A 21,771-nucleotide genomic window follows, 5' to 3' on the forward strand; every position below is an offset into this window, starting at 1 on the left:
ATGAAGAAAACCACCTCATAGGAGGTGACATAAGATTGGGTGAAACATTTAAGAGGCTTCTGACCCATCTTTACGAGGTATTTGTGGATATAAGTGTTCGTCCGTTCATGTCTTTTGCATAATTGCCTGTAGTGTCGCATGTATTGTAAGAATACAGTCGAGCCCAATTATATTGGCCACAGTTATGGTGAACACTTGCTTATTATGAATGAGGGCAGTGCTATTGCCAAAATATGCGGTGCAATGGCACTAAGTCTCGAATAAAATGGACAACCCTGGCTGCAATACTCGACTATAGCGAACAAGGACATGCCCTAAGCTCGCCCTAGCGGCCGAAATGCCCACCAGTGCGGACACTGAAGAGCTCCCCTCAACTCCCATGAAGAGCCCTCCCCCTCGACAAATTGTGGCAAAGGAATGTATTAAAAACCAGCACTGCTGCCAGAGCCTTTCAATACGGGCTGATACTGCAATACTGCATTTAACCACCAGCAAAGGAGCTGCCGACGGGCTACGAGGTCAATCTCATGCGTGTGAGTACTTGCTGCAGAAGCAAAGTGTGGGTGCAGAAGTGTAGTGGCTGTCGCTGAAAGTGAAGCTACTGTGCATGGTAAGTGATGAACCAATGGCAGCAGTTGGGGAAGGTTGAATATCAGTTTGAATATCAGTCACGTGGTATGTCCTGCTGATCCATATGGTCACGTGTTGTGTGTCACCTGCTCAATCAGCTCCCCACTTTCTGCGCTGTGTGCAGGCAGTGTGCAGACAGGAGATAGCATGTTCTGCGTGCACATGCACTACGCTAGTTTCATTGCTGCATCCTTGCAATTTAATTGACGTGTGGAGACGAGGAGAATGACCTACCACTAGTGGTCATGAGCGTTTAAATCGCAATTAGTAAATTGCAACCCTAAAGCAGCCCGTCGGCAGCAGTAGTTTTGGAGAGTAGCACATAACCGCCCTGGAGAGCTCTGAAGGCGCCGCGATTGGGAAGTGGACGTGTATAATGGACATTTTAAATAAATAATACATACCACTTTCGTCTAGCTGGGAAGTCCACTTCAGTGAAGTTCGGATAAAACAAACATGATCCACGTGACCATCTGAATCATTATAAGCGGACTCAACTGTAATATGCCCTCACAGGCTTGTATCTTTGCCAGAGAAATGGTGAATGCATCTGCGAGCAAACCATGTCCTGAAGGAGGTGCAGTCAAAGATGCAGCATTGTGATTGACCTATCTTCCGAGGTGCACGGCTTGTGCTGTGTGGGTGACAATGCATGCGAGTAATTCTTCAGAGGAGAAAGAAAGCCTGTGGTAGAATGTTGTATGTTTGTTGTCACGGCAAGGAGAGATGTTGTGAAGGCTGCTTGGAAACTCAGTGCTCCATCAGTGGCAGCAAAAGTGTGGGAGACATACGAGAGACTACAGCTACGACTCTAGCTTAGTTTGTCACCATTTTGTGAGGCATACAAAGAGGTCGCATGCAGCAGTCACTACCGGACCACCAGATATTGCAATCACCTGTGTGCACCCTTGGGTTATCAGTTGGCAAGTGTGAAATTGAGGCGCTTTTTTTGAACACACCTACAGAAAAGGTTTTCCATCTTGTCTGGCCCAAAGGGTGCAAGCAAAGCCAAGATGCCTTTCTATGGCAGTAGAGTGTTGTGTGCCTTCTCTTTGAGGCCCTCAGGCAAAAACTTGTAAACATATTTTGCTTTTATACACACACAGCAGATCGCGGAGAAAGGAAACAATTCAGAAGAGGGCATTACATCACCATTTTTAGACCCAGGAATTGGGCCTTCTATATGCCAGTTGGCCACCAATCAGAGAGCTGGGAGAAGCTGTATATTCATCTCTGTTGCTATAGCAATGCCCAACCATGTGCAGCACATTTCGCAGCTACTGCAGAGAACCTCTCCCAGCGCAGTCGTCTTAGTGGCCAAGCTTTCTGCTGGTGCCTTTGTGATGATTTCGTCATCATTGTGGTAATGAATTGCAGTACCCCTTCATAAAAAAAAGCACGTGACTTCTGGCACGCTTTCTGCAATGCTGCTTGGAATGCTGGGGCCGCTCCTGTGTTTTCTTTCCTCCATGGGCAACATGTTTAGGCAGGCAATCCTTATGTCTTCTATGTTTTATATTGAAGTTCAGTTTCTAAGTCTTTGGAGGTTACGGATAAAAGAGAGCACTGCATTGCACGCAAAGACTGCTTGAAATAGGGCACAAGGCTTGGTTGACACAAAAGGACTGAATGGCTGTGGCAGCTATAAGCATCCTAAAAGCTATCGGGACGCATTAGTCACCAGAACAGTGGAATGCTATAGCATTAGATTTCACATTTGTCACAGGTTCTGTTGCAACTCCTATGTGTGCGCATCAGTTTCTTTGCAATTGTCAGTCGATCAATGGGCTAACTTGGACTACTAGCTGCAGTAGCAGGTATCCGCTATGCTGTGATAGTGCCAACATTTGCATATATCGTATGCCAGTTTGAGAACTAGGTTGCTCACAACCCGGTGGGCAGGTTGTGATAATGTCACAAGGTCATGTGACCTCTCTCAACCAATCAATTCAATTACCACATACCACAATGGGCAGGTTGCTCACAAACCGGTGGCCAGGTTACCACCTGCCACAGTGGGCAGGTTGTGATGATGTAACAAGGTCACATGACCTCTTTCAACCAATTAGGGTGGCCCATCAGGGCAGTTTACAAGGCTTTTCTCAATCAATCAGCGAATTTTATGACATGTGACGCCGGATTTTGTGCCTGGTGTGAACTGTAATGCTATCGCATTGAAGCAGACAGGTTCTTGCCAGGATGTGCCAACTTCCTGCATGCTTTGTTCACATGTGCAAATTGCAGTTACCACATTCTAGTATCAACCTTAGGGCTCCACCCACGAAACACAAGAAGGGCTACGCAATGTGTAACAAACGTCTACAAAAGTATACAGTAATGTCTAGAAGAAATCTGTCTTCAGATGTTCTGTAGACAGTGAGGCAAAAAGAGGCGTTATATGCCTGCTAATGCTCCGCCAAAAAAGATATAGAAAACTTCTTCATAAGAACTCATTAAGAGGATCTTTAGACATTTTTATTTTTTGGAAATGGCTGCTTGTGTATGAAGCCTATAGACACAAGATCAGTATGCTATATATTTAGAACCGTCTAAAATCAACCAGTGGGATTTCACTAGGTTTAGGGCTCATGCTTTTTTTAGAGCTGCAGATTTTGTTTGCTGAGATATGTGCAGTACAGCTCGAACTGCAAAGGGCAGGCAGCTGCCCTTTGCAGCATAAATACACATGCAAATGAGGCAAGAAAACCCGCTTCGTCAGTCTCTGCCGTAGTTTATTATACAAGTGTCAAACAAAAAAAAAACTAAATTGCTTGGAATTAAAACTGGAAGTAGCAGGATGCTTGCTTTGCAGGGGCCGCCTTCCAAATTTCTATTACACTGGAAAGTTTCATGCCTGCATTTTTATACCTGCATACGTTCCTGAGTAAAGTTTTCGTCGGAGAAATTCTTAAAACGTTGCGTGGAAAACGTATATTTGGAGAAGTTTTCAAATCGTTTGTGAATAAACCTCTTTTGTCAGTACGTTTTTAAAACGTTTGTGGATAAACCTTCCTTGCTGAGATGCTTTTTAAACATTTCAATCTAGAGTTAGACGTTGCTGGAGGACGTTTTATAGAAGTTATGTGCTTCATGGCACAGAATCAGATTTTACGGCATGTATGGGAAGTCCACTTCAATGAAGTTAGATTTTAATTTTTGTTTTCTTCAAAAAAGTATCCATACAACTTTTTTATGTGAGAATGTTGTGAAAGCTGAGGGATTAGCGAAGGCTGGGTGAGGCATTTTGCGTTGATTACAGCACATGTGGTAACATAAAGAAAACTGTGGCACCTCATTACGTTTGCACGAAACTGCTAAACCTGCACATCGGACAAAACTAGACACTCCGGCCTGCTGCCACTAAGCTTGGCCTCGGGAGCAGATAATGAATGGCAGATGGTGCTGCCAGTCATTTTGTCACTCGCATTGAACTACTGACCAAGGGGCCCTTCAACAAAACCTTAAACACATAGAAAAGTGGTGTGAAAAATTGCGTTACGACCCCTTAACCCAAGCAAATGCAAGTTTCTTCCATTGCTTGTCGCCACAAAAGTCGTGTCTTAAATTCAGCACAAAATCAGTAATGAGTCTATGGAACCCGTATCATCTTTCAAATACTTAGGTTTCACTTTATCTAATGACCTAACATGGCATGTGAACGTTTCCAGCTTATTATCATCAGCTAACAAAACACTGGGATATCTTAAACATCAACTTTGCCTCGCCGCATGTTACATAAAATTGCTCGTTTACAGGTCACTTGTTTGACCTGAACTGGAATATGCATCCACCATATCGAAGCTGCACCATGTTATCCTCATAACCAACATAGAAGCAGTCCGAAACCATGTTGGAAGATTCATCCATTCTTCTTATTTGTATGACGTCGATATTTAAGCTCTTAAAAACTAGATCTGCATATCACCTTTTTCTGTTCGTCATTGCATAGCTACCATATTACTGCATTATCTTCTCCAGCACATTGTCGACATCACCTGCCCATCATCATTCGCTGAAAATTTAAATAACCTCCTATATATTTAAAAACATGTGGCATGGTTCACCATTATGTATAACCCTCCACCCCCTGAGGGGTCGTTGAGGACAAAAAGATGAGATGAAATTAAAACCAAAGCTTTCTGATAGGCAGAACAGCTACTTTTAGGTGCAGCACACCTGCATGTTAAAACTGCTTAATCAGTAGTTTCCCCTCTCCTTGTTCAGTATGTCTACCAGCTGTGCCAGGCCCTCAAGTGCTGCCACAGCCTCAAGGTGATCCACCGGGATATAAAACCGGAAAACCTGCTGCTCGGCCTCAATGGCGAGATCAAGCTCGCTGACTTTGGCTGGTCGTTGCATGCACCCACATCCAGGTGGGTGCACAGTTCAGTTGAAAATCTTTATTGTATAGACAGCTCAGCACTGGCGAGCTTTCACTTGGCATTCATGGTAGCCCACATTCGCAGAGGTTAAGCCCTGCTCTTGCACGAATTTTTCATCGGTTGTGGAGATTCTAAGAAAGCTGCATGGATTTCTTAGCATTAGTTGAGTCTAAGCTTACTGGGTCATAAATCATTTTCAGATTATGGAATTCAGTGCAACGCAAGACAGATGCCATGTATGTGTAGATGGAACATGACAACTCTTTGCACCAGAGGTTCTCAATCTATTTTGAGCCTAGAGGGGCATTGCCCGACGAAAGGTGCTGAGGAACCCCACGTGTCTTGGCATTTATCCCTTCGGGCTTAACTTGGATGCAAAAAAAAGATCATGGAGATGAGCAGCCTCCTAAAAATTGCCCAAATTCCATTAAAGAGCCCCTGCAGCACTTTTGAGCTTATTATACTAACTTGCTCTATCACTAAATTGTGTTGTCATGGATAGTGGAAATAATATGTGCAGCAGAGAACCCACAATAGAGGCCCCAACCTAAAGTTTTCCGCACGACGACAGCGTTGTGCTCCTCCCGTAGCGGCAGAATTCTAAAGCATCGATCGGGCATGATGGCGCAACAGTGCTCTGACTGGCCATGTTCGTGTGCTACTCGCTGCCGTCTCCTCGCGGGCGCGGCAGATGCGAGCACAGCCTGACGACTGCACAGTGTGCCGATTATGTCCATCGGTGGGCAGTTTTTACGTGGTGATCGAAGTGGCACGCTGCACCGTGGTTGCCTAAAGGCGGGGAAGTGTCTTGCTTGACTTGTGGGCGTCCCTGAAATGACGCATTTGCTTACTCCCGTGTGTGATGCCAGCAGAAATTACCCAGATGGCAGGAATCGTTCAGTGCGAAGTAGCGGTGCAGTATCGGGCACTGCAGTATTGATTAAAAAATAGTACTAGTGATCCATCACCTGCGGCAACAGGAGAGATCGCTGGCGGGCACTTAATATATGTGCACTTACTCGGCCAACACCATGTAAACTGGCAGCGCATGCAACTGCGAAGGCGAAGTAGGCAGACAAGATTCCACATGTGAACTAACCTTGTGTCTCTGTTGTACATACGCAGTAGCAGTGTGGCTCTGCAGATTACAGACCATGGACTGTAGACCTCAGGCAGCCGCGCAATAGTGTTACGTGCCCCATCGATGCTCATCGGAACTAAGTCGTGCCAGTGGTTTGTGAGTTTAACGTCCCAAGGCTGTACGTAGATTGTGCGCAAAGCCGTTTTTGAAGGGCTCCTGATTAACAGATATTATTTTTAGATATCTGTATGGTAAATACGCCATCTGCTGTAAATATGACCATACGGCAGAAACTGCTAGGCAAACGCGACACCGGTAGGAATGGCAATGCATTACCATATTGGTCATATCAGCTGCACACCCATGCTAAAACTCTCAAACCTCAACAGAATGGAATTCAGTAATGTGCACCGACATCGTGAAATGCGCTCTCGTATTTCGCACAAATCTAAACGCAGCACGATTTGACCTGTGACACTGGGATAAGCAGCCTAGCGCTAAAGCCATTGAGACACTGCGGAAAGGGAAAAGGAAAAGGTAGCAGAAACGTGTCAACAGCACGCACAGCGGAAGCAAGCAGATCGAGCTGACGAAGAAAAAAAATACGCGAAACGCATTTGTGCCGCAGTTTCGTTCGAAGGTAGGCTCTAATTTCAGTTTTCACTTCGTACACCACGTGGTTATGCACTCAGGGCACAAAACTATGGTGTGACGAAAACAGCGCCATTTTGGACTATTTGCTTGACGCCGCGCACACGAGCTGCTCAGCACGAGAGCGCGCGAAAAATTTTCGCAGCAGTGTCAAAGCGTGAGGACTACCCTCGAGCAGGCGCGCTCTTCTCTCACAGCGAAGAGAACATAGCGTGCACGAAGCAAGCCCCTCTCACGACGACGCCGAAGTGTCAGCCAGAAAGAACAAGCGCACACATGCAAAACTAGCTTCCTTCACGTGCGGGTGCCGCAAGCGCACACAAGTCAGTGACGAAGCTCGTCGGCCTGGCCGATCAACTAGGAGGAGCCGCTTGGAGAGGGCGCTGTTCACTGCCATCTGCAGCGCCCCCTGGCCCAGGCTGTGACCCCTATTCCGCTTCAAAGTTGGCAAGCTCTCTCCTGTCGATTTTTCCAACCCTCTTCCTCGTCTGTATATGCATGTGCATATGTTAAGAATGGCCAGTGGTCACATCCTCTTGGATGCCATGCAGCATCCAGGACCTCAGCCAGTCAGCTGCGTCGTGCCGATGGGTCGGAAAGCTCTGCCTCCTGGAGGGTGTCCGCTTGCAGTGGAAGCATGGGGTGAGGCTGGGTTGGAGGGTCTGGCTTGCGAGCGCCTGCCTTTGAGTGTGAAAAATTTTCAAGAGAGGGAAAGGCAAGAAAACACCAAAATTCAAATTTTGAGCGCAAATAACTCCACTTTTACAAAAAGCTTTCAAAGTATATTTGCAGCAGGATAGTCGTGAAGCGGCGTCCTTCAAATTGCACATATATACCACAACTATGTTCAATAGCATATTGCGGGGTTTTTTAAAGCCAACTGCAATTCTGTAGTGAAATTGTCAGCCACAAACAATTAGTATTGTTAGTCCCAAAATAAAATGCGTAAAGAAGGGGGGGGGGGGTTGAGTCACGCAACAGTGGGAACTCAGAAAGCCAAAAAAGCACTTCAAGGAACCCAGGGATTTTGCAGAACCCAGGTTGAGAACCAATGCTCTGCACCAAGAAGTGTCTGTTAGCACACGTCCCAGCCGCTCACTTATGTTTGTTGCTTTGCGCTGAATTCTGGCATCTGTGTAACGTTTCTTATGTTCACATGGCAGTGCTTAGGTGGGCTCTGAGGAATGATTACTTGCTTAATGTAAAGAAATCAGTGCAGAGATGGAGACAAAGGAGAAGGGAGGAGACACGCGTGATGATTAACAAGTGCTACTATGAACTGTTTTGTTGAGGTATAGAGCAGAGAATGCAAGGGGAAAATAGGAGCATGTGCAACAATGGTGGGCAGTAACCACCTCTTAATCGTGATATGCGTCTCTATTTTTGCACTAATTTCTTGATATTATGCTACACCAACTAGCCCAACAGCACGCCCTTCTGAATTACTTTGTTGATCCAAATGAATGATGAAATAGTGTTTGAAGAATTGCTGATTCACCCTGTACTCATCCAGAAACAGAATAATAAGAAGCAGAATAAGAATTTCAATAAATGGAAATATTTTTGTTTGGCGGTGTTGTCATGTGCTCATGCTTAGCTAATACAGACAGTACTGACCAGGGCCATGGACATTTTTTGTTGTGTTCTTCATAGTGGCAAGTGGACAGTGTGCATTAGAGGTATCTTCACTTTAATGATTCTCTTGGGCGTCCCTCATAGCCTGAGTCGCTTTGGGACGTTAAACACTCGTAAACCATAAACCATGATTCTCTGCCACTCAGCAGTGCATATGGCATATTGAAGCCACGGTAAAAATGGATCCATTCATGTCCAGTCTCTTAGCTGAGTTCAGTTAGCTTCAGTACTGTAAAGGTAGGTAGGCACGACTTTTTGGTCAATCTGCAAAGCTTGTGGTAACTGACTTCATCTGCTGATGAAAGATTTTCAAAGTGCAAGCATATATCTTGATGAAAACAACACCTTTGTGCTTTAATTGCACCAACAGTATTATGGTGCCACATAATAATTTTAATAACCTATTCCAAGTGTAGCATGTGCTTGCCATGATGATTCAAAGCTGGTTATTTCGTACTTGCATTACCAGAGCTTTGAGTTGCGCACTTTGTATTGCATCATGCATGGAGATCATGTTGCTCAAATGGAATTTTTGCTTCCTTCATACCATTCTTGTAGTGCTGTAGCGTGTAGGTTGCAGCTTGTACATAACGAAAAGCAGTTTGCTGTAAAATAAAAAAAAAGTGCTTAGATAGAACATTAGTACTTCAGCTGGCTGAAAACACCGGCTTGCAGGTGCAACTCTCATCAGTATTTGAGCATTCTCACTTGTTTTTAAAACTGAGAATGCTTTTGGCAATCTTGAAGTGCACTACAACGTTTTGCTGCATCGAGGGTGGCAAATAACCTCCACTTTGTTGGAAAGCAGCTGGGCTTACCATTGCTTTGTTATCTTAACCACACGACACAGTGGCCATTTTACTTGCAGGATGCTGGATAATAGCGCAGCTGGCAGTGTGCTGCCGCTCCTTCTCTTCTGTATTCCAATGTCCATTTCTGTCATTCCTCAAGTGTGACAGGCGAGCTGCATGCTTGCAAGTATTTGATCATGCGGGGAGTGGCTGCTGAATAGGATTACAAAGTGGGGCGAAGTTGCGGAGTTCAGATGGCTGCTTTTGCTTGCACCACCACCCTCAACCTGCCCTGCGGGTCGGCGCTACCAGGCATGGCAGCCGTGAGCCAGCACAGCCAGTGTGTGTTGATTGATTGTATGCACTCAGTTAGATAAGTCCAATGTGCAGTTCGTTGCAGAAAGTTTATTTCACATGAATGATGATAGAACTGCTTCGGGCTTTTGGCATAAAGTTTAATTCGCCCTGCCCGGTTTCGTTTCGTTACAATTGGGTTTGACTGTAAGCCATTTTTGGTCAGCAGATTGGGCTCAGTTGCTATTGGCCTTATGGGAGGAAAACTTCCAGAATATTTTCAGTGTGTGCAGCTGTTCATTTAGGAAACATCAGATATGTCAGGCATGAAATTTAAAGGAACAGCGAGGCCAAGTGATCCAGTTTTTGTTCTCAGTAAATTCTATTGTTAATACTTTTGTGGCTATCGTTTGTTTCACAGCAAAAGACACATTTATTGCTAAGAAAATTGGATTTAGAAATGGAGAATTTTTCCCGTTCACTCGATTTAAACGCGTGATGTGGAGACCAACTAAGACTCCGTGATTGCCCTTCAGTTTGGAAGTGGGTGGCAATATAGCCTTGCCTCAGAGATATGCATTACCAAATGTGTATGGACGCCATTGCGGCTTGAATGTGAAAACAGCTTTTGGGAGTGCTACACTGAACCTTTTTGTTCTTGTAAGTAAAGCAGGTGTACCAGTGGCTGGTAGACACTGTGCGTCCTAATCCTGCCTGCACAGAAACACCATTACTATTATCACTGCCAACTGCGATACCAGTATCTCATTTTTTTCTTGTGTAGCGTGCAAAAAGTTCATTTTCACTGAAAGTGGGCCTCTTTGTCATTAGAATGCGATAGTCAGCCATTACATTCCAGCTTGTTTTATCCATCATCATATGACTCAAGGGTCTGCAGCTGCAAAAAGGGGCCGCAGAGCTGAGGCAAACAATAGCTGGCCACATTAATTGTAGTCCAAAGTGTGAGTTGCAAACATTCTTGTGTTGCTTCTTGCAATGCGCTTTGCAGACGAGTAACACTGTGCGGGACACCTGTCTACCTGCCGCCAGAGATGGTCGAACAGTGTGCCTATGATGAGAAGGTCGACCACTGGTGCCTAGGCATCCTCATCTACGAATTCTTGGTGGGGAAGCCACCATTCAACGGCAATACTATGGAAAAAATCAGCGAGGAAATACTGAGGGGCCAGGTTCAGTTCCCCGACCATGTCGGTGCTGATGCACGGGACGTCATTGGAAAGGTGGGTGGCAGAGATGGCATTAAATTGTGTAAGGACGGTGGCTGAGGGTTGCAGCCGCGCTGCGCTGATAGATGTGACGTTCAGGGTGTCTGGTGTGGCTTTGCTGTCCATGGTGTGAGTGTCTTCTGCAAATAACCACACTGTTGCCTTCAGGTTTGCACCCTGCCGCACCTTTCACCGCTTCTTGTTGAGACCATTTATTTATTTAAGGGCCCATTTGGGTATTAAATGGGGGGTCCCTAGGGAGAAGGGGTACAGCTAATAACACAGTTGCCAAAAAATGTTAACGCAAAAAAGAACTCTGTATACACTTGTGAAAGGGCCACACTTTCTTTCTTTAGATTTTGACAGGGTGTGACCCTTACACAAAAAGAAAAAGTGCAATTTTTGCTCTCAATTTTGTGAGACTCCAGGTAGAACCAAGAATTAAGTCTCGTCAGTTTATATGCTGACCCATATTTTATAACTAATTAATGCAGGCCTGTGAATCCTTCACAGGAAAAACAAAAAATAAAGAATGCAAAGTCCTTATACACTCAAATACGCTGAGAACACAATACACTTATGTTTTGCACGTGCACATGCATACAATATAGTATCGATTATTGCAATAGGAAAGATAGTTGGAAAGAGAGAGAGAAAAAAAGTAAAAACAAAGTGAAGACATCTGCGATGTGGATTTTGATTCAAGGAATGTTAATGATGAGTGGAAAGAAAATTGAATTATATTCGCTATGCTGGCTCTTAAAGCATTCCATTTTCTTATTGACAAGGCCAATGAGGAATTTTGATATTTGTTCATGGGGGCACAAGTTGGTTGAACACCATGCACGTGATAGGCATGGGAGGGAATGTGATGTGCTGCTCTGATGCACCTGGACACGAAAGATGAATTGCTGTGGTAAAGGCAGTTGGAATGGGATAGCATGTTGCAACTTGAGAGGCTTGTTCCCATGTCTTTTCCTTCTGCAAAAAAAGCTAATTTTGGAATAAGTTTACTTTACCATGTCCAGGTGCTACAGTGTTGGATACATGTCAGGCATCCATTTTAGTACGTGCTGTTTTCTCAAGTGAGCATGCATTTCTTTTTTTTTTTACTTAAACAATCACTGCATGTGCTCAAGGTCACTATATAATAGATTCATATCGCACTGTCGCTTCCTTGGTTGTTAAGCTGAGTGCAGTGCTTTGCAGTCTATTTCATTATGCAGCCAGTCATTACTCTGGCATTTTTTTTGGGAGCGGAGGAGGGCTATGCACCTTTAGATGCTTGTTTTTTCATGCACATGTTAGGCAGCTAGTAACAGATTGGAGACCAACCATGCAGGGTTTTTAGCACATTTCGAAAGCCACTGTGGTTTCTTAAGGCTCAAAAGATGAAGCCCTTGGCTATGGCATGAGCAATGATTTCCGCTGCCTGTCATTGCATGCAGGAAGATAGTCACCTAGTCTTGCAAAATGGGCCCTCACCAAGTGTTACGTCCGACATGTGCACACACCGTTAACACACTTTGATAAAACACCATGTCAAAATATGTTAGCCCGCTTCTGCCAGTACATGCATTTGCAAGTATCTAATATTTTTTTTGGTCACATGGGCACACCATTGAGAGTTAGCCTAGAAGGATAGCTTCGGTGCTGGTCAAACAAAGATGACGGCCACACGCAGAAAGTTATCACTTCTATTTTTTACTTGTTCCAAAAAACCATTAAATTGGTCGGATATTAGATGCATTGCAAATTATGCTCTTGCCAGCAGTCAAATGGCTGAGAAAATACTAGGACAGAGAAACAAACACAAGCTGCCACTAGAAAAAAATATTGTAACCTTAGTCAGAAGAGGCAGCCCGCAAATTAGAAGCCTGAGAACCCCGTCAACAGGCGACTGCACTGTACACTTCAACTTTCCCTTCTGCATGCATCACTCATTGTGTGGCATAGAACGGCGCCCAGTTCAATGTCAGCTGAGCTTATGAGACACTAGACAGAGATGCAGAACAGCTAATTCGGGGCTGTTGGTGTGATAAACACAGAACACTGTGCATGGTTGCTGTTTATTGTGGTTATGCTCTTCTGTCATTTACCAGCTAGCTGCTTCTCCGCATTGTATGATTCTGTTTTCCCAATTCTAGTCTCACATGATGGATAGTTGGATGTTAGGAGCATCTCCTTGGAAAGGGAGTGGTGGTGGGTGCTACCTTGCTTGTTATTTTTTTCGCTCAATAAATCTCCAACTATTCAATCTGTCAAACCTAAACATACCATCTGGAAATTTTTCCTTAATAAAAATTTCATTGACTTCTACACTATGCCACTTCGAAGTCTTGAACTAGTACCTTTAGGTCATTGCACTTTTAAGCCACCAGTCCTCCAACCATTTCTCACTAGTATAATGTGGCTTTCTGTTGATCAGTGTCACATGAAAGCGAATAGAAGAAATTTGATGAGGACAGATCAAAGCATAACTAAAAGCATTCTTTAACACTGGTACGACGACGCAGTAAATTTGAGCTGTGTTTTTGAACACATAAGAGAAAGTACGAATCCCTTTACTCAAAATTAATTTTTTACATGGTTTTCTTTTTACACCCAGAATCAGCATGCAAATAATTTTGCATCTTGCTTGGGTGTGTTTTACTTTCTAGATTGGATTTTTAAATGCTTTTGAGGCAAAATCGCTGTTTAAAAAAGGTGAAAGAAGCAGGGAAGCAAAACCAGAAGTTGCGGTACTGTAGCATTCAGAGTGCCTCCTTGTTAATGCATTCATGTGAGATACCTCCTTTCAAAGTGAATTTTCAGGCACTGAATTCAGTAACCTGCTTTAAGTCTACCAATCTTCAGTCCTCACTCAAACTCCTGTGGTGCGAGAGACATACCAACAACTACAGTTGTGGAGAATTCTACCAATTTGGTAAAACTGGTCACTTCTGTCAAAGGCTTTGGCAGCTAAAAAGTAGATTGATTGCTGCATGTACTCTGTCCTGGACTACAGAAACACTATAGCAAAATTGTTTGATGCACATGTGGTGCTGTTGCATGCGCCTCTCTGACATTTTGAACTTGGGCAAACATGCCAAATGCTGAGCTGAGCTGAAGACAAATGTTTCAGCCTGTGGGCCATGTCTGATATTAGCTGTGGGTGCTTGGTTCTTATGGCAAGGCTCAGTATTGCATTGCCTTCATTTTTTTTCTTGATACAGCTGCTCCAGCGGCGTGCCAAAGACCGCATTTCTTTGGACGAAGTGCTGGCCCACCCCTGGGTCACCAAAAATGCCGACACTACAGTTGTGTGTATGACACTGTGAAAAAAAAAGTGTGTAAGCACAATTCAGTGTGGCCAGTCCTCAATAAACTGAGCTGATTTTATTATAGGATAGCGCATCTTGTTTTAAACTAATCATTTTAGTACAAATGTGCAGTTGCAATTTATTTATTTATTATACCCTCAAGGTGCTGTTGTGAGCAAAATAAAAAAACCACTGCCAGTGCATGCCGAATTGTGCCAAACCTTTGCCAAACTGCATGCCGGCGCCACCTGATGAAGCACTCTTGGTGCTGAGACGCGCATAGGTTTTGAACGATTTGGCACACACTGGCAATGGTTTCTTTATTTTACCTGCGGTAGTGCATAGTACATGGGCAAGAACAAAGGAAATAACCGAAAATTGAACTAAAAATACAAAATATACCTTTTAAGATTTTAATAAGTTGTTTATGTTGTTTTTAATTAGGACCTAAGTGAATTTAATTTTAAAACCACAATGAGTTTATTTTGTTTTTAATACAAATTTATTTGAGTTAAATCTAGATCATGTTATGTGGTCGCGTGATTTCTGATAGGTCTTTGCATTTACAGTCTCATTATTATTTTTTTAGTACATTTGCCATGCATTGGTGTGTGGTCCAGATGTTCACATAAAAGGTTTCAGGAAAGAAATGCCCCTTTTACAGGCATTCTTTTGTACTTTTTTTGCTGAAAGTTTGCTGTAATGCTTGAGACACTATAGTAGGATATAACTTAAATAAACAGCAGTTGTTATAACACTGGGCCACGATCTGATCCGCAGTGTATTGTATTACTCCACTAGCCAATCACAAAAGTAAACGAAATCAGCTGCTTAATGTTCGACTTGATTAAACAAGCCAGGTATCAAGATTCTAGAGCTTACAATTTTTTTCTCGTCATTAGCTCCTTGTTTAGGAGAGAAAAGAAGTTTTAACAACGGACTACTTTTTTGTCGTGGAGGAATTCTGTGCGCCGGTCCTAAATGTGGGCGCAGCTTCATTGCAGACATAAGACGTATCCGACTTAGATTTAATCCACATTGTGATGACTTTTTTATGTCTGTGTTTTTTTTAGCAATGGCCACTCTACAGGTGTTGCACATTTTGTTTAAAAGTAAAAGTAACAAGTCTGTGGCTCTCAGTGGCACTTGGAAAAAATTAGGGCAACGGCAGTGTACCAGAATGATGAGTGAGAACCAGTGTTTGTGCAGACAGCTCGAGTGTGTGAATGTGCGAGCGAGGTGAGTTAATGTGACTGCGTGTATTTTAGCTCTGTAATTAAGTTTTCTTTGTTGGTAAATATAGCCTTTTGTGTTTTTCCATGCGTGTGTAACTGTTCCATTAATTTGTGAGTCTCAGTTTATTGTTTAATTTCATTCTATATGGTGCTTTTGCATTTGGTTACCTGTTCTAGATTACACATCTTGACCACATTTCTCTGCATCTTGTTTGGCTTAATTCATTTCATGCTTTTGTATTTTTTATAACCCTATATAATGCGTTTATGTGATTGTTGATAAATGATTGAAATCAAAATGTAAAAGGCAGTTTATTTTCATAAAAATTATGGAGGGCACTCAGCACTACTTATGCGCTTTTAATTTTGAAAGCGGTGTTTTTATTTTTATTTCCTTTTTATTTTTCTCTTCCTTTCTAATGACACACCTACTCATTAGTACACAGTTGTAAGGCATTGCATATACTGTAGTCAGATACAGCTTAAAAGCTCCACCCATATTTAGGACCACCGCATAGAATTTCTTCACAACGAAAAAGTAGTCCGTTGTTGAAACTTTTCTTGATACTTAAACAAGATGCTTAATCACGAGAGAAAAATGGTAATTTGTAGAGTTTTGATATCTGGCTTGTTTTGTGTAGTCAAACATTAAAAAGCTGATTTCATTTACTGTTGTGATACAGGACGCTGAGGACTTTGGCCCATTGTTGCCAACTGCTGTTTTCTTAAATTGTATCCTACTCTAGGGTCCCCTTTGTATGCCAAGCAGCAATGCAGTTTTGTGGCCTATAGGCGAAACACAAGCCTTTTTCTCTAAGGAAAATAATGCACCACTGTGTGTAAGGAAGAAGAAACTTTTTGCTGATGATTGGACTGGCATACTTTTAGCTCTTTTTAAGACGTTCTCACCTTTCCAGAATCGTTGCATTTTGGGCGAGTTGGTACTGCACACTTTTTTGGAAATAACTGCGCTCACATAAGACAGGACATCAAAAGGGATGCCCACACCTGCACACACACCTGCACACACACGCACACACTTACCTTTCCGTCGTTAACATGACATCAGATAAGTATTTCCTAAGTTGTTTTTTTCAGGTCACAGAACTCTATAGATATGCCAGTGTTGCAATTTTAAAATTTTTTTGAACAGCGCAGCTTCAGTTGTGGCTGTCATGTTGAATATTGTTTGTCTTTGTTATTTTCCCCTGTTGCTGCTGTAATCTTTTTTACCCTGAAAAGGAAATAAAGAGAAAAAAAATTTTGTGGCCTATGGGTTGCGTGCTCGCCTCTCGATCTGAAAATCCTGGGGTCAATTCCCCGCACCTTCATAAGAAATTTTGCTTTTCTTTGATGCTTTGGTGGCGTCATCTGGGATTTTTTGGACCACTTCTGCTGGTCAACACCAACGCCAGGTCTCGCTCCTGATGATCCATATAATGTTTTCACTTAAAAAGCCATTGTGACTTTGTGGCATATGCTTTAGGTTCCTTTTGGAATGAAGCAATAAATGCCCCCTTTCAGGATTCTATGTCTTGTGTTCATAGTCCAGTGCACCCTGCTGTGCGTCACTCTTGAATGCTTTACTGCTCTTAAGTGAGAAATCATATTAGCTCTGTGGGATAAGGGCCATGTGCCCGTCTAGTGCTGTTGCTTCCAAGCAGCTGCAGTGCACTTGTAACCTGTTAAAAAATTTTTCATATCAGTCTTGCTCAACCCAATCTGGCTGCTGGATGCTTTGAACGTTTTGTTCCCGCTTGAGGAGAAGAAATGCCCTCGTGGTGTCTACGCATTGCTAAAGGCCATTAGCAGGATCATTCATAATGTTTAAGGATTGAATGCAGTGCGTGAAGGGAAATGTCAGCCATCAGCATGTTGCAGAAAAATTAGCGGTCTAATCGTGCTGCGTCTAGATTGCCCCACTGCAGGGATGCATGCATGCTGTTTAATGTTTTCGTGTCATGCATACGCAAGGATCAACCCAAGGAAGGTTGTCTCTAACGGAACCTTTGTGCACTTTGTTCATTAAGTCACTTGTAAGCACTCAGCGATGTCGATTGTAGCATGTCTGCTTGGAAACATCACCTGTTATCGGCACCCTGGTGCAAGCATGTTTTTGATTTCATTTACTTCATGCACACGACTAGTCAGACACAAACTATCGCACGCGAAGGGACTATCGCACACTGCAGGCACGTGAGAGGGATTGAGGCCCACTAGGCCCCACCGCCGGAGCAGTTGTTGCCATGGCAGCTGCATGACGTCTGAAATAATTTAACATATAGCCATTTCTGAAAAGAAATATACTCAGGAGCGTAAAAGACAGACAATTACGATAGCTGGTAATGCAAAGTTTGAGTGCAGTTGTTCACGGCTGGCAGGTTGCGTATTGCGCTGCTAGCCAACCTTCGGGATCTTCCCGTGGCAGTCACCTTCCGGGTGGCGTTTCACTCTTTAACCAAGTAGATGACATTTGTGCTGTATGGTGTAAATCTGGAAAAGATTGAGCATTCCATACTCGAATGCAATGGTATCCATCCATATGTCAATGCAGGCACAGTCACTCTCCCCGAGCCCCTATAGGGTATGTAGATAACAAATTAATGGTCATGTAAATAAATCTGCGGTGGAATAAATTAGCAAAAAGCAATTGGAAGATTGGTGGCTCAAAAGCAGTGAGGTGACTTAAGGTTAGAAGTGTAGGACTGAAAACATTTTGAGAAAATTGCGAATTTTAAGACCAATTTATAACACAGTTACATAAAAGTAAATGAATAAAAAGCTGATCGTGGTGGCAACAGCCACCACCCCGTTTCAAAGCTGACGCACCTGTGTTCCATCTATGGACAACCGGTTACGCCGACAACGCGACGGTGACTACGATGCGGAAGCCAGGAACGGGCGGCCGCCTAGGAGCTGCGCTCGAAGTCGCCGGACAGGGCACGCGAACTTTTGCAAGTGATTGTGGGTTCTCTGTTGCATGTAGAAGTATATTTTAACGCGATAGCGTTAAGACTCGCGTTCTGCAGAAAATTCATCGCCGTCCGGCCCACCGGATTGTGAGCAAACTGACCACCGCGGCAAGTGGCAGTTAAATTAATGATTGGTCGCTCTGGAAGAGAAACCTGGGCCGCACAAGCTCCACCGGTGGCAGCACCTGCCTTCGCATGCAGGGCAATGGTACCTCGCTTTAAGGACTATATTATAGGCACCTAATTTTATTTTGTGTTTTCTTCTTTCAAATGATACGTTAATAGACATTGGTTTACATGGATCACCCCGTGGTATGCATTCACCTATACGACCGCTAAATAAATTATTTCCTTATGCTATTTCGGTTTCATCAGCGAAACCATGCATGGCTGTATGTGTAGCTCCACTCTAGGTCATGTGAGGCGCAGAAAAACTGGAATATGAATGCTGATACATAGTTTGAACTCACTACAGCACTTAAACCAGCCTGCTTCAAGAGATAGAATCCGCCTTTTTCACAAGATGTGGCGCCCTCTGGGAAGTGGCGAAAATTCGTCAGCTACTGGTTCAAAACAAACACACATGGAAAGAGTAGGTGCGATCTGGTTCCACGAGAAGACAGCTGCGCCCGCGAAGTGACAGGTGTGTGCTTTACAGCTGCCAGCATCTGTTGCATGCGCCTGTCACATAACATGAACTGTGCATGCGCAATAGGAGCTGGCGGTTTCATTTTCAACCAGTGGAGATGGAGAAGAGGCGCACGTGCACAGAACGGCCTTGTGAAAAAGGAACATTACTACAAACGACTTATCAGCAGTTATATTGTCGTTTGCCTCAGTGACCTAAAATTGAACTACACGTCGGGCTTCGTTCGGTTGATTAAACCGAATCAACGTCAAGAAGAAATTCTATGGTAAATTATTTAGTGGTCATAGGCGAATAGCGCGGGGTGCTTCATGTGTACCAATGTCTAACACGTTTGAAAGAAGAAAACACGCAAGCAAAAATTTGGTGTCTAGCCCTTTAACCGCTGCATCACTGCACCAGGAGTGGTATATGAGGACTCCTCTTATGTGAGCATTAACCCATTAACGTCTTTGAGGTGGAGCTTAAGTGCCCTTTCCATTTTTTTATTTGGATCAGGTGTTCATGACCACAGAATGGTGATTGAGCGAGTTTATGTACTCACTCCTTGGAAGATGATTGAATTTGACCAGATTTTCATGCAAAAATGCAATGATAGCCACGGGTAGCCGCGAAGCCGGTCCACCGCATAAGGCTTGTCCTCCAAAGCTCCTGCCCATCGATTTCGCCCCTTACTGAGTATGAGAGAAACTTTTGGCTTCCTTTCTAGGCCTTGCGACGCAACCAACAGCAGTACAACTTGGTGGTGGTGGTGGTGGTGGTGAAAAAAAGCTCAAAAGGAGATCCCCAGCTTTTGCTGTCAGCTGGGCCCGGTGTACCAGCTGTTGCTGGTCCCAGGGTAGAGCCGGTCAGCGCGGCCTTTGCTCAAGGTTGAGGTTGGAGATTACTGCTTATACTTTTGTGCATGCGTGCACAATACGCACCGTTCATCTTAATTCTTATTCTCTTTCAGATCTCAGCCGGCACCACGGCGCCGTCTGGAGCGTCGATCTTAGCGCCTCCGAGGTGCGGCGAAAGTATGGGCGCAACAGGACCTGCCGCCCAGAACGGCGAAATGGACACGCAATACGAGAGAGAGATGGGGCTGCCTTGGTGGCAGGCAAAGCGGATACACCGGCGACATCTGTGGGGAACTCCTTCGGAGGCGCCTCGATGAAGGCCGGTTGGTCCGACTGCCGCTTCGCGGCCATTCAGTAGAATGGTTGCAGATTTGGACGTCTTGTGGAGGACGCGTAGGCAGCTGTCTAAAACGTGCCTTTACAGCGTATCGCGTTAGAAAAACGTGTGTCCAAGACGCAAGGTAAGGATGCAAGAAGGCGCTCCTGTCAGAGGATCAAGGCGGGATTGAGCGCAAATGCTGAATGCATTCCTGCAGGCGTTGGAGGTTTGGAGACACTGCTGAGTCTGGGGTGAGGGAGCCGAAGTAACAAAGAAGTCTCCGAGAAGCCGTGGGGACGCGCCGATGAGGAGTAATTCGGCCGCTGAACAGCCAAGGTTTGTGCGCAGTACAGAATGTAGACTGGGAAGCACCATAGGAGGGTGGTCAGCCCCAGTGTTACCTTTCCAGGCGGGTAGTGAGCGCAGCATTGAGATGGCGATGGAGCCACTCGATCTTGCCGTTGGCGCAGAGATGTGCAATGCGACAGTGCTTTGCGCAAAGCAGATAAGGAAGGGAAGTGAAAGGAGGGCACTCAAATTGTCGACCACGTTCGACCACGGCCTGTAGTAGTGCAGTGTAGACAAGGCAAACGAAGCGCGAAACCAATTTTGAGTTGAAGGCGTTTGCAGCTGTTTCTGCAGTGTTGTCAGGAATGGGCATAGCTTCGGGCCAAAGGGGTGAATAGGTCAGTCATGGTGTGAATGTACCGGAAGTCGTGAGACAGAGGAAGGTTCCAGCCACGTCAAGATGGACGTGATCAAAGCGACATCCAGGTGGCAGCAAATCCTGGGCGGGAGTCTTCGTGTGGCGGGTCACTTCGGTGGACTGTCAAGTGAGGCAGGAGCTGGTCTACTGCGAACATCGATATTATATCAATGCTCGAACAGATACCGCTGCGTGGAACGAGGCGCTGCGTGGCTCTGGCTCTGGGAGGACATGTCATGAAGGGAATATGAAGAACAGAACGACGGAAGACGTCTGGAATAAGAAGGCGAGATTGAGCCCTTGACGTTGCGCACCAGAGTGATCCGGACACAAACGGGTGAGGCACGTACGTGCTGCAGTCGAAGGGAATGGGGGTGAGTACGCAGCGATTAGCTCATGTTCATCTATTTGAGCCCGGGCCAGAGGTCTCCTGTGGAGTTCGCTGACCTTTCCGCGAACTTGTTGGTCTTGTGTTCGCAAGGAAGGCCGCTCCAGTGGGGTCGGAAGTCGCCAACAAAGGGACCCGTCCCGTCCCGGCCTCGCCCGCTTGCGGCGGACGTCCTTATCTCCTCCGCGCGGTCACGGGCATAGCCCGTCTTAAGAAGCCTAACCAGGTACAGGTGTCGACATGTGTGCGTTGTCAAGGGGTTGCTGAGGCTTCGGTAATGCACGAGATACGGCTGAGTATTAGCCGAGTGACCGGAAACCCACTATTCCCGTAACGACTGTCTTCTCTTTCGGTGTGTTCTGTAAACAACTTTAGTGATCGTCTCGTCGGCATATGTTTGTCGCGTGTGCGAAAGAGAAAACAAATGTTAGGAAAGTGGTAACCGCTGTGCCGTGGGAGAGGGTGGTCGCATTTGTGCTGTTTGTGTATTTGATTGCAACCTCTCCTTTCCCAAATGTTTAATCAGTGCTCTTTCCCCAATCTGTCATTAGTTGGCGGAAACCTTATTTTCCTTTCCCTGACCACTGATTGGTGAGGTGTGTCGCTTGTAATCTTATTGGTGGCTGTCCCCGCTAAGGGCGGAGACAGAGGGTTTAAAAACAAGCGCGCTGGGT

At 44.8% G+C, this 21,771-nt stretch overlaps 1 protein-coding gene across 1 annotated transcript in view; it reads left to right on the top strand.

Moving 5' to 3' along the window:
- Positions 1 to 14,010, top strand: part of LOC144097828 (aurora kinase C-like) — a 41,792-nt gene extending 27,782 nt beyond the window's left edge. Inside the window, exons 6-8 of the mRNA XM_077630452.1 lie at positions 4,855 to 5,003; positions 10,474 to 10,705; positions 13,906 to 14,010. Coding sequence (XP_077486578.1) covers positions 4,855 to 5,003; positions 10,474 to 10,705; positions 13,906 to 14,010 — 486 coding nt within the window. The remainder of the gene's footprint in view (positions 1 to 4,854; positions 5,004 to 10,473; positions 10,706 to 13,905) is intronic.
- The last annotated feature ends 7,761 nt before the right edge of the window (positions 14,011 to 21,771 follow it).

Source organism: Amblyomma americanum, chromosome 7 (assembly GCF_052857255.1).
Source record: "Amblyomma americanum isolate KBUSLIRL-KWMA chromosome 7, ASM5285725v1, whole genome shotgun sequence".
NCBI lineage: Eukaryota > Metazoa > Arthropoda > Arachnida > Ixodida > Ixodidae > Amblyomma > Amblyomma americanum.